Raw genomic sequence first — 19,436 nt, 5'->3', positions numbered from 1 at the left:
ATAAGTGATGCAGTAGGTGGATAAACGCATGGGAGCACCAAGAAACAATGAGACAATACTGTTTGCTATGATGGGCAATGGTCACAGGGGGTATGCCAGCTGCCATGCTATTGAGGCTTTTATAGGCATTGTAGTAGAAGAGTTTTAAAGGGGAGGGAGAAAACATGTAGGTACTCTTGTCAAAACTTAGCAAACACGCAATGAAGGCTTTCGTCAGTAGAGTGAGGGTGAGAGTACACATGTGCTATGGAGATTAGAGAATTGGGCGGGTGGGGATAGATTTTGAAGGGCCTTAAAAGTACAGAGAAGTAGCTGAGAATTTTAACACTTTCACAGGAAAGAGGCTTGGCTTCCACATCTTCAGGTGAAGAATGGGCCAGAGGATATGGGTGGGCTGAAGTTTAGAGTCTTTAGAAATTCAGCTTAAAATACAAAGCTTTACAGGAATCTAGTGCCCATAGGTAGATTGAGACTGAGGGTTGGTCTACACTACCGGGAGGATCAATCTAATTAAGCAACTTCAGTTATGTGAATAACATAGTTGAAGTTGACGTACTTAGATCTGCTTACTGCATGTGTTGATGGGAGATGCTCTCCTATTGATTCTCCTTGTGCTTCTCGTTGAGGTGGAGTACTGGAGTCTAGAGCAATCGGCTGTCTATTTATCGCATCTATACTAGACACGATAAATTAATCCCTGCTGGATCGATCGCTGCCCATCAATCTGACTGGTAGCATAAATAAGCCCTGAGGCTATGTCTACAGAACTTATGTCGCTCAGGGGGTCTGAATAAATCACCCCGAGTGACATAAGTTACACTGATCATAAGCACCGACGTGGCCCAAATTTTTCTGCTGCTTGCAGAGGTGATTTTATTATGCTGGTCGGAAAGCTCTCCCGTCAACTTAGTGTCTTCACCAAATGTGCTGCAGCGATGCATATGCAGCACTGTGCATGTAGACATGCCCCACGAAGCAGCTAGTGATCATGGTGCTGTTTATTCTTTTCCTTCTTTAATATTGCACTTAAATGATTTACTTTTTGTTTGGCCCTTTATAAATAACTAATAATCAGGAATCATGGTTAGTTTAACCAAAGTATAGTCTCTTCTGCTAAGGATACCTTTTTATTACTTTGGAGTTTGTGCGTTTGTAGGGTTACTTTTTCTTTCTTCCTGATACTTGGTTTGTATTGTAGGGGATTATTACTGTGGATTGGGATTATTCAGAGCTAGATTCTGCTAAGGATACCTTTTTATTACTTTGGAGTTTGTGCGTTTGTAGGGTTACTTTTTCTCTTTTCCTGATACTTGGTTTATATTGTAGGGAATTATTACTGTGGATTGGGATTATTCAGAGCTACATTCTAACTGCCAGTTTGGGCCTTTAGGTAATCTTACACCTATGCAGCAACTCCCATGGGGCTTGCAGATTAAGTGACTTCTGTAATATACCAAAAAAAATCAGTTGAGTTTTAAAGGTATTAATTCTTCGGAGTGTGTGTGTGTGTGTGTGTGTATGTATGTATGTATATATATAATGTTAGAAGAAGTTACTGCATATGCCCTGCAATAGCATCTTGAAAATTAATTTTTTTTCTCTGCATACTTCATGCATTGCTCATCTGTTCCTTTATTATTTATTTATTTTTCACCTTGCTAAGATCAGAAAGATTCAGAATTCCATGTCGGCAGTTAAGGTTTTCTGATTATGTAATCTACTGTGATGTGACTGAATTATTAGTCTGTGTCTCCTGCTCGCTGTTTTTAATACTTTTATTTTTACATAGTGTGGAACAGGGAAATTTGCGACGTTGGAAGGCATTCTGTCCTCTAACCCTGACTTACTTGCTGCATAACCTTTGAGAAGTACCTTAATCGTTTGCCTCAATTTCTCCATTTGTAAACATGGATAATACTAACTCTCCAACCTTAGACCATCTTTAAGGATTTGTTAGTGTTTTCACAGTGTTTTGAATGAGTAAAATGTGCAAAGTATTATATGGCATCATGATATATTTGGCACTTTACAGAACAAGTAAAATGATGCACAATCCAGAAAAACTTTCAGTCTAAATGAAGACTGTGACAACAGGAAAACCTTCTGTTAGCAATTACTATTAACTCTTTAGTTTCTAGGAGTTAATCTTGCACTCAACCACCTGGAAAAACTAGAATTTACCTTATTGTTTTTCTTCTGTAAGGACATTGGTAAGGAAGGGAAAAGTTTTTGTTTTGTTTTTTGCTTTGTTTTAATTTCTTTTTTTTTCACATACTTAACAAATCAGCACGCTTTTAAAATGAGCGTACAAACTGTTTCATCTAACACACATTGTAAAACAGTGTCCTATGTTGTAAATGTTTGCTACTAATGCATCACAATAGAATGCCATGACACCGTAAGACAAATTCCAGGCTATAGACAGGATTGTCTAAGATGCAATTGAAAAGATATTATGGTGCCTAAAAGTTTCCTTATCTAGGTTTTTATATGGATTTTCCCTTTTATTCAAACATTTCCAAGGATTTGAAACATTCGTTACCAGTTGGACTTGGTCTCTCGGAAACCCAAATAACATCTCATGGCTTTGACAGCACCAAAGAGGGAGTCATTGAAGCAGGGCCATTTCAAGGTAAAAACTACTTGTATACCTACATTATTTTTACATTTCAACAATTTACCTGATTTAGGCATGTTTTTAAAGCCATAGCCTCCTAAGACTCTTTTCAAACTCTGTACCTGCTTTGCACTTCAGCATAAATAGCAGTTATTCTGATGTGCCATGTATACTTTAGGTGTGAAAAGTGTTCTCCTCAGTCGCTGGGTTGCTAAAATGAGAAATTGATATCCACTTGTTAATGGGTTTTAATGAAAACTTATAGCACATTAGGTAACTTTTAACTAACCTGCAGTTAATTTTAATAGGCCCTTTCCTATAATCATGTTGGATTTCTTAATGAAAAGATTCTTGGTGTTACAAAAGTATGTATGTTGTTTGATGAATACTGGTAATTTAAAAACTGCTATATTAAGAAGGGAAAATTTAGGTTATTATAATAAAAGCTCTATACATAATTAGAGCTATATAACTAAATCATTAAGTTAGAGGTATTGTTTCAGTTGTAAACATAGCTCAAATCAGTCCCACTATCAGTAACCACTCCACTTCAATTTTCTAAAGAAAATAGAATTACAGTGAAATTCTCTTTTCCCAACTCTGTAGTGGGTTGTTCCAATGAGTCTAAATTGTTTCCTCTTTATTGTGATGTATATGTTGTAAAGGTTCTTAGACACCAAGCATAAGAATCAGTCCTAAAAATACTACAAAAATTTGGTTATATTGAAGATGGGTCCACCATTTTACTTGCTCAGCATAGAGCTGCAGGTTTCTTTAATTTTAATGGATTTATTTAAAAACTAACCTTGAGAAATGCAAAATTATTAAACAATCCAGTAATAGCACTTTCTCTTTAACCTACTGTCTGAAAATAATAAAGAATACAGGAAAAAGGACGTAAATGAAATCTTAATAAATCACTATATACAGTTTTACTTTATCTAGAGCAAGATTATGAGTTTAGAAAATCTGACTGAATTTGAGTGAGCAGCTGTGAAACTGAGTCTTTGTAGTAGTAGGTACTACTTGCTTGCTTTTATAAGTAAAACCTTAAAAATTCAAAAATGAAGGGAAAAAGTACAACTTGTTACATAATTAAAATGTTTCGGTGGCTCATGAGTGTTTGATGAAATATTCAGTACAGCTAATGAAAAGTTGCATAAATAATAAACGCTGCTTACCATTCCCTTTTCATTTCATTCTATCTGTAAGGAAGTAGTGCACTAGTTTAACAGAGCAGGTACAACAGAACTAATACCAAAATAAAGTGCACAGGACATTGTTCAAGGTATGCTAATAATTCTAAAATGTCATAAATGCTTTACAATGTAGGCAACAGAATTATTAATTTTCATACGTTATAGAAACAGGGAGCTTTGTGCTTTCTCTGTGTGAAATGTAGATTATTATCATGAACTGACTTGAATTTAAAAATAATACTCCAGTCTTTTTCCAAAACCAATTACTTCAGATTATTTCTGATTGTTTTTCCCAAATGAATGAGAGATGATGGAAATTAGGCTTTGAATAACCCAGTAGACAAAAACATAAAATATGATTAATGCCAAATTTTAAGAGCTTTGATTTCTGTCCAGTAGAATGGATAAAAAAGAAATACATGGGGGGGGGAAGCAAAATTAGTAGGGATGGGATGGGATGAGGGGAGGGATATAGCTCAGTGGCTTGAGCATTGACTTGCTAAACCCAGAGTTGTGAGTTCAGTCCTTGAGGGGGCCATTTAGAGATCTGGGACAAAAATCTGGGGATTGGTCCTTTTGAGCAGGGGGTTGGACTAGGTGACCTCCTGAGGACCCTTCCAACCCTGGTATTCTATGATTGTTATTGTGAACAATGAAGCTTAAGCGAAGTTGGATACTCTTGTGCCAGAAGCCAAGAAAACTTTAAGAAAGAAGAGTTGTTTTTAGCTTGCTTACATTCCATGATTAGACACTGCTCCTGTAATAGGGTCCTTGTGGGCAGACCTTTGTGCCTGCATGAATCCAGTTGCAGAACTGGGGACATTAGTACCTAAGGTATTGCTGTTCTTGTAGAACATATCATCATACTGTGACAAGATAGAGCAAGTTAAATAAATGTCTTTCAGCCTTAACTTTGTTTGTGTGTGCAGATTAATGGTGTTGCTAAAAATTTTATGCTTTGCTCTTACAGTTGAAATAATGAGGGGAGACAAATTCTCCATGCTACAGGGACATATATAAGAAACATATGCTGAGTCTTGCTTCAGTTATTTAAAGAGCTCTTTTGAGATGTTACTGAATTAATAAAGTATAGCTTTTGTGGAAGCCATTACAGCATACATAATTTCTGAGGGCACATTGACCCATTAGATTTTTATGCAGCCTTGAAAAAATGTTATGAAAATTAACATGCTCAGGCACGAAATTGACTTGCAAATACCATTGCAATACCATAATGATCAATTTGGGCGGGGAGAAGGGGTTGTTACTTTTTTTGATGGGTGACTAAAATCAGTATTTTGTCCTGGGCAAATGGGGTGATTTTTTTCATGGTTGCCTCTGTATAGTTAAATTGACTATTTTATTATATCCTTTCCTTGATGTGAAAGAGTATAAAGCCATGAGCTGTATGACTTGTTAAAATATGTATAATAGCTTTGGGAGCACAGCACTCTTACTGTTAACACAATGATGCCCGTAACTCAATATTTTAAATATAATTAATGTGTTTAGTAGGCCTCTTTCTTCTAGAACCACACAGGCTAATATTTTAACAGCCTAATGGCTCAGTCCTGTTCTCAGATACTTAAGTGTTCTTCCTGCATATTCTAGACATATAGCTACTGCACTTCATTAAAATCTGTTCCTGCACCTGCTTATCTGAAATTGGAATTGAATCCAGAGTCCAAGTATCAACCTTCAGGGTTAGGAGTATTGCATGATAACAGCAGAGAGACTTTTACTTAGATAAGGAAAATCAGTTTTCAGCTGAAAAGCAGCCATGTTGTTCAGTATGAAAGTAGTTTTATTTGTTTTCTTTGCTACCTCCTGTATCTGGCATTTTGTATTTTGGTTGATTACTTCCAGTCATACTGCCAATTTCTTTTAAAGAAAACACACAATTAAGTCAGGAGTAACTTTGAGGATTTCATATTAACAGCTGCTCCTTTCTAATATACAGGGGCTACTCCAGGCACCAGCGCAGCAAGTGTGTGCCTGGGATAGCAAGCCGTGGGGGGGTGGCCTGCCGGTCGCTGTGAGGGCAGCGGCCAGGCGGCTTTTGGCGGCATGCCTGCGGGAGGTCCGCCAGTCCCTCGGCTTCAGTGGCAATTCAGTTATGGGACTGGCGGACATCCTTCAGAAATGCCGCCGAATCTGTATTACAAGCGGACTACCCGCAGGCGTGCCGCCAAAAGCTCCCTGACTGCCATGCTTGGGGCTGCAAAATACATAGAGCCGCCCCTGCTAATATATCACTACCAGAAATCCCAAGAATTATTCCATACACTATTCTAATTTTGTATTGATGTTACAGGTATATCTCCAATACTAAAAGCTATCTCTGAACATAAAAGTACACATTTTCTTAGGAAAGAAGAGATGGTTTTTCATGGTTTAATGTGTCCCCTTTTCAGGTTCCGCAGCATCACCCATATCACCTGTTATATCTCCTAGCAATGCAGCAGCTAGCAGACTGGCTGGACAAGGGAGTGATTTAATTATTCCCACAGGTATTCACAACACTGACTGCTGGATACACTAGTGTTAGTGTTACACTAACACCTTTGTTACACTAACTCCTACTGTCTGTAATAATTTGACTTTTTTTTTTACTAGGTGGGTGTGTAATTCCTGCTATTTGGTGATTCTGTCATTTCTGGGCTTCAACATTTGCAAAGTAACCTATGCTTTCCCTTCTGAACAACTTTTCCTGCTCCAAAGCATTAAGTATAATCTGTACAGATCTTTACTTTTTATCAACAATAAATAAAAACAAATGACATTTAAAAAGTACTCTAGATGTAATTGTTAGTGCTGAAGCAGTCAGCTTTTTTCTCTTTGCCAGCCAAAACAGAGACATGTTCTAATACTCCAAGTATGAGATTCATAACACCCAAATTGGGCTTTGTCCCGACTGCCTCTGTGGCTTTGGTCAAGTTACTTAACCTCTTTGTGTCTGCTTCCTCCTCTTTAAAATGGGGAGAATACTTAGCTACATCAGAGAGGTGCTGTAAGGATTAATTACTTAGTATAAAAATTATGTTTTTAAAGTGTAAATCACATGTTGGTGCTCAGTGCAATAAAAGAATGTCTGGAGACACATGCAGAAGCATATTGTTTTTACAAACCCTTGTTTACAAATGACCTGGCAAGGTTAATACATAGTGTTCTGTATTATACAAGATGTGGCAGGTGCAGGGATAGTCTTTCTCTCTTTTTTCTCTCTCCAGTTTGAATGGGCCTTCTGAATAATTGCACCTTCATATGCCGATGGGTCTTCTGCTAATAAGTCAGTTTTTCAGCCTGGAATGCTATTGTAAAGCCTAATGACTAAACTTTCTTCCTTATATAACTTGTTGTATTTCTACCTAAAGAGAGATGGGGGCCACTATCAGATATCCTTATGTAAATTGCTTAGGTTTTTAACTCTGCCATGTGTGTAATACTTCCTTAGGAACTTGAAGAAAAACTTTTTCCATACTGACTCTGTCTTGCGTTTGATGCTAGGCATTTTATTTTGCTTTTCTTTTCAGAAGTGAAGTCAGCAAGGGTCTGTATGTGCTACTGAGTACACTGACATAGCATCAGGAGCCATGTGAAGTGTGTATAACTCTGGGAATTCGACCATGTACTAGCAAACCACCTTACTCTTTGTTAATTTTTTTTTCATTTGTACAATGCTAAACAGCACTTGGCATAACTTGGGTGGTCAGTGCATTTGTGGCAATGGAGGGTGCTCCCAACAAAATGACTGCAACATTTTTTATAATTTTGATATTGGGAGTCAGCTTTTCAATTCAAAATCAAAATGTGCAATTTGAATAACATTCTCTACTGACTGGTACCTGCAAAAACTTGGGACTGATTATAGTGTACTGATGGTGACCCTTTATTCTGTTTCACTGCTTGCTGTGGTTTCTTTATTGCTGATTTTGAATGAGGACTCGTGAGTTCCACTATCTTGTGAATGAGGACCTAATAAAACTATGAAATACACTAACCTTTTTACATGTACATGAGAGTTATGATTCTCCTGTTAATTTTAATTAAATATATTGAGACTAACAGCAGCACGATCTGGAAAAATGTGAATGTCTTACTCTTATGTTAACAAATATTGTGTTGACAATTCTGTACATCTTAAGTTGGCTGTACTTGGTGGCAGGAGTTTGATTTTACTTCATATACTTCTGTAACTTACTAACAATGCCTTGTAGTGTGTGTAAAAGTTTTTTAGGCTGGCTAATTCCGGCAGAACGTTGGACTGTTAGAGGTTGCCTAAATGCTGTTTTTAAAACAGTTTAAATAACTAAACAAATATCTGAATTACTTGTTGAGGGTAGTAAAAAGTCTATAAAGAAACACTCATGTAACTTTATCATACTTTCTTACTCAATTTAGTGTTAGTTTACCTAAATCATTCACTTACACAAATATTCTGGATTAACTTTAAAATCAATATAGATATACTTCCCTTTATTGTAGGCACTTTTAGGCCCTATTTGCATAAAACTGCTTTTTGAAAACAGTCTTTCATGTCCATTTACCTAGCACCATTCAAATAAAATCTAGTTCGATGCATAATTTGCTTTTCCATGCATGAGTGCTGCTTCATGACTCTTTTTGGATGTGCAGATATATGCTTGACTTAAAAAAAAAAAAAAAAAAAAAAAGTAGGCCCTAAAAATTTTCTGTGTCTTGTTCAGGTGGTGTAAGAATGCAGCAGAAAAGTGGGCCAGTTGTTCTAGCAGATGAAGTAAAGAATCCAGCAATGGAAAAATTAGAGCTTGTGAGAAAATGGAGCCTAAACACTTACAAGGTTTGCAAGTTTACACATGTAAATTTGTATTGCTGTTTCCAGATTATTGCTAATGTAAATTAAAATTTGTAAACGTATCATATTGCAGCATACGATGTATTGATAGATGCAGCATGTTACAGATAGCTAAAAATCTGTCATTGTTATGGAGAAGCATATTCTGAATTTGATGTAGATATGACTTACTTAAACTAGGCCTATTACTGATTTGTTCTTTTTCCCTCAGATTTTTTAATCTAGGTTAGAACTCCAGAATCTTCTGTTAGAACCTACATATGTGTAAAATTACATATAGATCTCTTAATTTTTTATGATGCAATGATAGCTTTTAAACCTTATTTACATGACAAAATAGGGAGTTGATTATATTTTTCCCACAAACACACTTACTTGAGCTAAAACATAAATCCTGTGTCTTTTTGCTAGTGGAACTGCTAAGTTTTATATGATTTGTCATTGGGTAACATTAACTGCAATAAAAATGTGAAATATGGTTGTTTTTATCACAAACTATCTAAAAAAAATTTAATTTGAGATTACATCTGGTATCAAGGTGACTTCTTTGAGATTTTTTTGCTCTGGTTTTTTTTTATATTTCCATTGCATTTCTTGTGTTCAAGTGCACCCAGTAGCCTGAATTTGATGGAACAGTACAGGAACAAGTGGATAAGTAATAACATGGTGATGATAAAGTGCATTTATTTTGCTAGTGACAATTGCAAATGGCTCCCCCATCCTCCCATTATATCAAGGGTCTGAAAAAGGATATATTGGTGCACTTGTGACAGTAAACCTACTACTGTCAAGAGCTCTAAATTTAGCCCAGTTCAGAGCAGCAGCTCCTTACTCTCCCTGAAACTTGGCTGACAGAGAGCTGGAGGGAAGGAATTTGGATTATATGTGTTTCGATCCATGTCAGGCTCTTCACCACTCCTTCAGCCTGTGGAGAGGAGAATGCTTTGCAGTGGAGAATCCCCACAAATCTAAGAACTCCTGCAAAGATACTAAGCCACCACCTTCCCATCTACCAGGGTCTCTAGTTGAGCTGGACAGGAAACTCTTCCTCTCCTGCAAAACTTCTTGAGATTTCAAAAATTTCCCCATTTTGCACTGAGATGAAATGAAAATCATTTGTCTTTCACAAAAAGCCCCCCAAAACCTGATTCTAACCATTGGACTCTCCAGTCTCTTGGGATGTGGGTGATGCAGGTTCAAATCCATGCTCTGAATCAGTCTTAACAGGGACTTGAAACTGAATGTCTGACGTCACTGGTGAGTGCCCTTAATACCAGGCCATTGGCTATTTTGAGGTGGTTTGTGCCCTCTTGTTTCAACCAGAAATTCCACCCTGGACCTCAGAAACCTTCCTGGTGAAAGTTTTGACAAAAATGGCAAGTGTCCACAAAAAAATTTGGTTTCAGCTGATTGGCATTTTTTGATGGGAGAAACAATTTCATCAAAATTCCCTATCCGTTCTAATCACTTGTAGAATCATAGACTATCAGAGTTGGAAGGGACCTCAGGAGATCATCTAGTCCAACTCCGTGCTCAAAGCAGGACCAATGCTCTTAGATCTATGTACTGACTTCCTCTTTAATAGGGGTGAGAACAAATGAGTAGCATTTTTCGGTAGCAAATGTGATACTGCTAATTGTAACTAGTTCAAAAGATTTGTTCAGGACAGAGGCCTCCATCTTTTTTTCTTGCTCAGTTCCATTGGTTCAGGGACTTCTGATTTCATGTAATCTAAATTGCAAAGGTCTGTCCAACTGCTGTTTCTGCCTACCGTGTTCCCTTTGAGAGGGAACTAATATTTTGCCTCCCCTTGTGAAGAAGTTCTTAGAAGTTCTCTGTACCCTCCAGTCAGGTAGCCTGCCGACCCTTGGGATTTGAATTGGTGCTCCACAAACTTTTGTTGAAAGGCCCTCAATCTGGCTTTTTGTTCCACCTCTTACTAAAAGATTCCTTCCTGCTGGCCATTGTCTTGGCCCAAAGTTGCGAACTGACTGCTCATTCACTTAATGCAGTCTTCTACAAAGAAAAGGTGGCTGAGGCATATACAAAACCTTGGCCAAGTCTCAGTTATTCATTTGAAACATTATTTCTCTGCCAGGCTCCTTACAAAGCCACATAGCCATCTCAGAGAGGTCAGGCTGCATGGTTAACTTACAAAAACATAGAGAACAAAGCGAAACAAAAACTCACATTCATTACTGCTCAGACTGACAGCACTAAACTTTTTGGAACATGGAGTAGGATGCTTTTTTACCTTAAGATCCTAAGATTAAACATTTGTTGCCTGAAGGTACCTAATGAGGTAGTTTGTGAATCCAGGTCATGTATGATGTCTCTGAAGTCCCTATGCTGGAACATTTTTGGGCTTTTTCCACCAAAAGGATGGGATAATTCAGGGCATACTTACGAAACATGCCCTCATTTGAAATCTATCTGGCATCTATACAGTGGTTGGTGGTTACATTTATGAACACCTGTACCTCTATTCTGAATCAGGAACAGATTATTAATTTGGGAGGACAGTGCTTTGTTGTGTGTGACTAGTGCGTTTCCTTGGTCCACCTCAGGGAGGTCATTGCTGGCTAATTTCCTGCACTGGGTTCTGTTGGGGCACATATGTAAAGGAGAAAAGGTCACTTACCTTGTGTAACTGCTGATCTGTGAATGTATGGAATCTGCATAGCCATACCAAAATCTGCTGCCCCTAGTTGGATGCCCAAATCACTTCTGGTAATGGAGAAATTGATGACAGTTATTGATGGGGCCAAGGGTTATTTATACCCTTGGCCTAAGGCAGGCATGCTTTCAACTAACTCTGCACAGAATTGTTCTATGGCTGTCTGCCAAGGTATGTAATTCCTACGAGATGGCTCTGAACACATTTGTAAAACAGGAGTTATATCATCTAATAATCCGCTTTCATGTCAAATGAATTAGCAATCCCTTACTGTTACACACCTTGATGGAATTTATATCCTCTAACAGAGATCTAATAGATTTCAGGCTCTGACTTCTTATTTCTCCAGGCTACTGTACCTAGTTACCATTTAGAAATTATTCTTGCTTTGAAATGAGTTATTGGCTAATCTGAATATAAATTCTTAAATCAGCCTACTACAGTCCATGAGCCTTTCTCCCACTTTCCATCAGGATTCAGCCTGAAATTGTGTAGCCTGTAGGCCATCTCTATTTAATGATACTTCCTTCAGAATTTTTCCATTTACCAGTGTTGGGCTCTTCTGTCTTCATCACTTGGGACTTCAGTATCCATGTTGATTATTCTTATTACCACTTTGCCTTTAGCTTCCTTTCTGTTCCCAGGCATTCTTGATGGTATCTGCCAATTCTCTCGACTACTGTAGGAGTCATATCATGAACACTGCAACTCCTTTCATTCATTCTGTTATTGGGAGATTCGCCACCTGGCCAAAGCTCCACTTGGTTGTGGGACAGGGGAGGAGCGGCTCGAAATTATTCCAGTAGAAGATTGGGTTTAGCAGAGCCGACACCCACCCAAGCAATGGAAAGTGGATTTACCCAGGGCTAGATTCGCTTGTCCAGTACCTGGAAGACCCTGTATTTGTAATAGAAACTAAAGTAAACTCTAACAAGGACTAAAGTAGCCAGTTCAGGCTGTGTGCTTAAACTTGTTTTTGCTGGCCAGCCATGGACTTGTGAGAAGTCTGAAATTGGCTAGATCAGACCTTGGAAAACACATTCTAGAAACAAGAAGGGCAGTTTTGATTGAATCTTGACATGAGTGGAGAGTAGGTGGAGTATTAGTGATTGTGGTGATGTGGTTCTGTTTGTGCATGTGAGAAGATATGGGGAGGAAGCATGCAAGAATCTGAAGAGCTGGGGCTGAGGGAGGCCTTAAAGAAGGGAGTTGCACATGTGAGGAGAGTGAGAAGATGAATTCAGTTGCAGCAAAGATTGAATTGATACAGTGGTGTTTACAGGCACAGTGGCATAGGTGATGAAAGGAAGATTCGCAGACACAGGAGATGTGGAGGAAAAGGAGAATATAGCTTTGAGAAGAGTATCAAGATTAAATAGTCAAGGTAAATAGGAGGGGAAGGGTGTTGATGATGACATAATGATACAGGAGATGGACTTGAGCTTAATTTCAAATTTGAGAAACCATTTGGGAGTCAACTAGTCTGTAATGGAAACAGTGTTGTCCACACCTGCAAGAGGATATTGCAGGCAAACTGGTTTATTTCTTAAACTCATTATCCAGGTAGCAGGCTGGCAATCTGCATCAGTTCAGTGGAACAGTTTTCTTTGATGTCAGCAGAAAGCATTGACTTTGGAAAAGGCCAGTTCTAGCCTTGAAATTAATATGATAAAGGGACAAAGTCACAGCATCCTCCTCCTCTATATCAATAGAACTTCATGCAAGTGTGAATGTACTGCACAAATTTCATTTTTGGGTAGCTATATTCTGCTTTACCCATATGCCTTTAACTTTTTCTTATGGAAAGTGTTTAATTTTTTATTTAAACAAAGCTTTAAAACTAGCAATTTTAAAATCACCTTTTATTTAAGTCCATTCCATCCTTCCTTCTACTTTTCTATCCCTGAAGGAAAAAAAATTCTCAGTTCTTTCTTAGGTCTGGTTTATATGCATTTTTGTACTGATATCATTATTTTGGTTAGGACTGAGATTTTAACTGTAGAGGTATATCAGGCCAGGTGTATAAAAATCAATGATTTTTAAAATCAGATTTTTTTAAATTAAATATTTATAAAAAATAAACATTTAAAATTAAATTTTGAAATTGACAACTTATGCTAAGGCCTACACACTGCAAATTGTGTAAAAAGCTATATTTAGATGCAATTCAACATGTTTTAATGAGAAGCAGCTTTTCTTTGTGAAAAAAACTAAAGAAGTACAAATGCAAAACATGATTAAAATTGATTATTTAAATAAGCGTTTCCTGCTTGCTGATTTAAATCAATATTAAAGCTGGTGATTTAAATCACTTCAATTTAAGTCAGTCTATCCTGATATCAGTACCATTCTTAGTGTGGATGTATAAAAGTATGTCTTGTATAAAAGTACTTATTCCCCTTCCTGTATGGGTGTAGACAAGACCGTAGGGAGGATCTATGGATAAGAGGTCAAGAGAAGATTTACTCCTTGCCATCAGTCAGTGCCTTCAACTCTGTCTTTTGAGCAGATTGATCAAGAACGAAGAATTCCCCAACATGTTAGGCTATGTCTATACGTACAGTGCTGCACCTGTACCAATATAGGTGCACAGCTGCAGCTTGTCTGGTGAAGACGCTCTATGCCAACGGGAGAGAACTTCTGCCATCGACATAAGCATTATGCGAGTGAGCACTTATGTCGGCATAACTTATGTCACTCAGGGGGGTGGTTTTTCAAACCCCTGGGCGACATAAGTTATGCCGACTTAGGCTGTAGTGTAGATATAGCATTAGTTATCACAATGTCATCTTTACATGGGAGACTTGTATCAAGTCCAAATGCTGGTACCCAGAGAAACAGTGGCACAAACAGGGAGGAGGCAATTTACATAGTCAGCTTTTTCATATCAGGGTATCGTTTTACAAACTGATAGCGCTCTGGTAGTACAGTAGAGCATAATTTTGCATGTGTAGACAATTTCAAAACAGGTTATTATGTTAGTCTTGCCCTGGTTTCAGAAGATATAACGTGTGATTCTGCCAGTGTGGATTTGATTTAAATCACTAGTCAGGAAGACTCAATTCAATCATGGATTTCTACATAAAAATGCATTCTTGTTGGTTGTAATAACCTTAATACATATTCTTCACAACTCGGAGATAGATGTAGGTTTCATTTTTAGAAGGTACACACTATACATTTTTAAGTGATTTATTTTGGAAACTTTTCAGATTAGTTTTACAGCTATATCAGAAAATGAATGATTGTTTGGTTATTTCATTTATCAAAGGTAATTGAAGCAGATAGTTATGAAGTCATTGGGAGGTGAAGTATCTCCAATTCAACTGGTTAATCATTAACATTTGAAGGATTTTCTTGCCATGCTGTATTAGGAGGAGAACATCACCAGACAGACATTTAAATTGTTTTATTTAAGTAAAACAACAACGTTATATATTCTGGATTTTTTTCTTCAACAGCAAACATATTATTATAACAAAACAAGCATATTAATTTTTGAATTTAGTTAAACATTCATGTTTCTTAAATTCAGGTTTGTTTTTGTTAAAATTGTTTTTAATTAAAATGGCTTAATGAAATATTTAAAAAAAATTAAATTGACTGTCATCCAAGTCAACATAAGAAACTTAAAATATTGGTTTCTGCTGCTAACTCAGTCATCTTCACCTTCATTTTCCTGTTTGTTCATAATCTGGGAAAGAAAAAAAAGCTTTCCTGCTTTTTCAGGACCAAAAGATTTCTCAATTTGGAATGAATTCGTCCAAAGGAAGAAAGTATTCTTTCTAACCAGCAGAAGAAGCTACTGCTGTTAAAAGTGAGATAAGCACTTGGATTCAGAGACTGAAGTGATAAAGTGATTTAATCCAGTTCACTGGTGTGACTTTCTTTCAGACATCATCAGCAAACATGTATTTCTTGAATGGTTCACCCTTAGCTCTGAACTTTATTATAGTTGACATATGCAGGGATGATTGCATGATGTCCATATCATAGCCAACTCCTCTTCTTCAGCAGTTAAGGTTTGACCCTGGTACTGAGTATTGAGAATGTTGTCAAGAAAATGAGCTGGAGATAGTGATTTGTTCCATTTGTTGTTGTTTTTTTTATGCTTGTAATTTAAGTCTGTCATTGCATATTTCTCTTTTTAAGATCTCACTTAGTTCCTTCCAAATTTCAACAGCGTCAGCAATAAAACAGCTATTTCCCTGCATTTTGTTCCAGGCTACAGAAATAGGCTTCAGGGTACTCAGCGCGTGTTCAACATTTCTCTTAAGCCCAGTGTTGAGAAGTTTGGCTGTGACAGTGCCATCTATTTTTTCATGATTTTGTTCACAAACTGTCATCAGATTAGGCCAGTTCTTGATATAGTGCTCAAAACAGTCCACTATGGAGTTCCATCATATGTTTTGTGGGAGAGTTAGCTTGGTTCCTCCCACTTTTTTCAAAGCAGCTGCTGCAAAGTGGTTGTTATGGAAGTATTTTGCAATTTCAACATTAGCCTTTATTTCTACAGTGCTCTGAAGTCTCTGGCTAGGAGGTACACCAAATGAGCACTGCAACTGTATGTTGTTAGCTTGGGACACTCTTCTAAACAAACTGGGCAATTTTTTCATCAATTACCTCTTTGAAATCTGCTGGTTCTTATCGCAAACTTATCTATGGTTGTTTCTAGGTGATGGATTTTTTATTTTTATTTTTTTTTTTGCTACAGGTGATATACTGTGGCTATGTGACATACATGATGTGACTGAAACAGTATCATTGACAGAACTCTGAAACCATAGAAAATGATGATGATCTTGAAGGTGGATAGTTTTCAGAATCTTGTATGTTGAGGATGGATTCTCCTAAACAAAACAAGTCAATGCAGTTATTTAATTATTATCACCATACTGCTCATTTAGTATTTACTCATTGCATTCCCTGACACTCAGTACTACTTTAAAGGTGAAATTGTAAAAGGAAGATCTGCCTATTTCAGCTGTTTATTTTTTATCACAACTACATCTAAAATGGTAGTACCATAGAGTAACAACTATATTTTTTGCTCAAACATGAGAATTCAAGAATAGTCCAGAAGGAAGACAGGTAGTCCTTAAGAAAAATAGTATGAAATAAAAAAGTTGACCAACCTGAAGATCCTGCATGATCAGACATGTTCCTTTCATCATCTTCAACAGCATCCTCCTGAGAAGGAACACTTCTCATGATGATGTTTCATTCAAGCAACCAGGCTTTGCATTTCTTTATTGCACTGTTTGCATTTTTCATGGATGCTTGTCTTACCCACAGGTAGAGGAACTTCATTAAAATATTTATTCTCAGTTTTAGTTTTTTCTCACTAATTTTTTTCCATGTCTTGCATCATAGATTGCCCAGCCAAAGCCACCTACTTTATGCAGGGCACCTGACCTCACTTAATACAGGTATTTTGATTTCTTGTCTCCATCTGCTGGTGGGATGATACAATAGCCACCACATGTCTGGACTAACCCACTGAAAAGAAAAAAAATCAAATGAGAAGATAATCATTTCCCCTCTCTACAGGTTCTCTGTTTAACTTCCTCTTTGTATAGTTTATCCTTTGGGGGCAACTCAGTTTAGCTGATTGCTGTTGTAAGCTTTGAACACCACTTCTATGGAATCCTCACTTTTTTTTTATTCCTTTTCTCACCCATTTGTGAATGTTGATTCTTAAGTTTGTTTTTTCCCTATGCTATGTTTCTGAAGCTGAATGCTTCAAGATCGTCTTTGATTTTAAAATAAAAACCATTTTGTGATGTCTAACATGTCTCCTTACCTCTTGCGCCCAAACATTTTGTTATCCCTTGCTCAGATTTCCTCTTACATGTCCCTTCTTTGTAAGTTTGCATATCACTATCTCTGGAAAATAGCCAGAACTTATCCTTACCCATACTGTACTTCTAATGCAACACTTACTCATACTCTAATCACATTCTGTCTAATCTGCTGCAATTCCTTTTATGGACTTTTTATAGTAACTCCATACTCCTCAATGTGCACTGTTTCTCTTGTGCTCGCTCAGAAATGGTACTGTATTGCCTTCATTCTCTTACCTTAATAGCTCTGATTCCAACTGAAAGTCATGTGCCCAGTTGGTCATTTTTAAAATAACATTCTGTGAACCGACTCCACTTTTTCCCCATTGGTCTCGTCTTTTGTACTTGCCAGATCTCCCACCATCTAGTTTTCGATTCTTGGGTGTCATTCACATTGTCAATTCAATTTAAAAATGTTTTATTGGCACAACAAAGCTATTCCAAAATATACAGGAAAGGCGACTCCTGAGTGTATCTGTCTTTGAGAGAGAGTCTGTGAGGTTGGTGGGCACTGTTAAAACACTGATCTTGAAGTGTAGAATAGATCAAACCATTTTTCCAAACCCTGCTATAGCCCTGCAAAGTCCAATACTGTAACATGTTTTGGAAACGGTTTGGTTTCATTTACACTGTTAGACTAAACTGTTATAATCAGGTCCCACCTTCCCAACACTGTAGTTGTGACCTTGATCATCTCAGTTCCATCAGGACTCTCTTCATGCAAGGTCATTCTTCCACTTGCACAACTCCATTCCATCTCGACCTCTTTCCGCTTCTCTTTTGGGCCACAGATTCGCTTTCTCTTTAAAGCTTGCTAAAAATAGCTTAGCACAGGAGTAAACCATTGGTTTAAACCTAAGGCCTGGTCTACACTACGATTTTAGGTCAAAATTAGCAGCACTAAATCAATTAACCCTGCAGCCATCCACACAACAAACCCATTTACTGCGACATAAAGGGCTCTTGAAATCGATTTCTGTACTCCTCCCCGACAAGGGGAGTAGTGCTGAAATCGACATTGCCGGTTCGGGACGCCATTCGACGATATTGGCCTCCGGGAGCTATCCCGCCAGGGGCGGCTCTAGGCATTTTGCCACCCAAGCATGACAGGCAGGCAGGCTGTCTTCAGCGGCTTGCCTGCGGGAGGTCCCCAGTCCCGCGAATTTGGCGGCAGCCTGCGGGAGGTCCGCTGAAGCCGCGGGACCAACAGACCCTCTGCAGGCATGCCGCCGAAGGCAATCTGCCTGCCACCCTTGCAGTGACCAGCAGAGCGCCTCCCGTGGCTTGCCGCCCGAGGCACACACTTGGCGTGCTGGTCCCTGGACACACCCCCATGTTCCACAATGCACCATTGTGACCGCTCTGGACAGCAATCTGAACTTGGATGCACTGGCCAGGTAGACAGGAAAAGCCCCGGGTACTTTCGAATTTCATTTCCTGTTTGGCTAGCATGGTGAGCTCATCAGCACAGGTGACCCTGAAGAACTCATCAGCACAGGTAACCATGCAGTCCAAGAATTGAAAAAGAGCTCCAGCAGGGACCGTATGGGAGATCGCTGTATGGGGAGAGGGTTCCGTGCTACCAGAACTATGTTCCAAAAGATGGCATTCCAAAACATTTGAAAGTCTCCAAGGGCATGATGGAGAGAGGCCACAATAGAGACTCACTACACTGCTGCATGAAAGTTAAGGAGCTCAGACAAGCGTACCAGAAAACCAAAGAAGCAAACGGACGGTCCGGTGCAAAGCCGCAGACATGCCGCTTCTACGCTGAGCTTCATGCATTCTAGGGAGCGTCGCCATCACTACCCCACCTCTGACCGTGGGTTCTGAGGAGCGGATACTCTCAGCCATGCCTGAGGAGTTTGTGGATGAGAAAGATGGTGATGAGGAGGATGACAAGCTTGTGCAGAGCACACAGCACACCGTTCTCTCCAACAGCCAGGATCTTTTCTCAACCTGACTGAAGTAGCCTTCCAACCCTCCCAAGGCGGTATCTCAGACCATGAAGCCATAGAAGGGACCTCTGGTGAGTGTACCTTTGTAAATATAAAACATGGTTTAAAAGCAAAAGTTTTTTTTAATTATTAATTTGTCCTGAGGACTTGAAATGCGTTCACGGCCAGTACAGCTACTGGAAAAGTCTGTAAACGTGTCTGGTGATGGAGTGGAAATCCTTCAGGGACACCTTTAGAAGCTGTCCTGGATGTACTCCCAAAACCTTTGCAGAAGGTTTCTGGGCAGGGCAGCCTTATTCTGTCCTCCA

At 38.4% G+C, this 19,436-nt stretch overlaps 1 protein-coding gene across 1 annotated transcript in view; it reads left to right on the top strand.

Annotated features, from left to right (window-relative positions):
• The window catches only part of ARFIP1 (ADP ribosylation factor interacting protein 1), a 77,717-nt gene that overhangs the window by 31,263 nt on the left and 27,018 nt on the right, over positions 1-19,436 (top strand). The window contains 3 exon segments of the mRNA XM_030563516.1: positions 2,524-2,632; positions 6,231-6,326; positions 8,523-8,635. Of these exon segments, the coding sequence (XP_030419376.1) occupies positions 2,524-2,632; positions 6,231-6,326; positions 8,523-8,635 (318 nt within the window).

Source organism: Gopherus evgoodei, chromosome 5 (genome assembly GCF_007399415.2).
Source record: "Gopherus evgoodei ecotype Sinaloan lineage chromosome 5, rGopEvg1_v1.p, whole genome shotgun sequence".
NCBI lineage: Eukaryota > Metazoa > Chordata > Testudines > Testudinidae > Gopherus > Gopherus evgoodei.
Note: the sequence above shows the minus strand (reverse complement) of the source record. Positions and strands in the feature narration are given on the sequence as shown.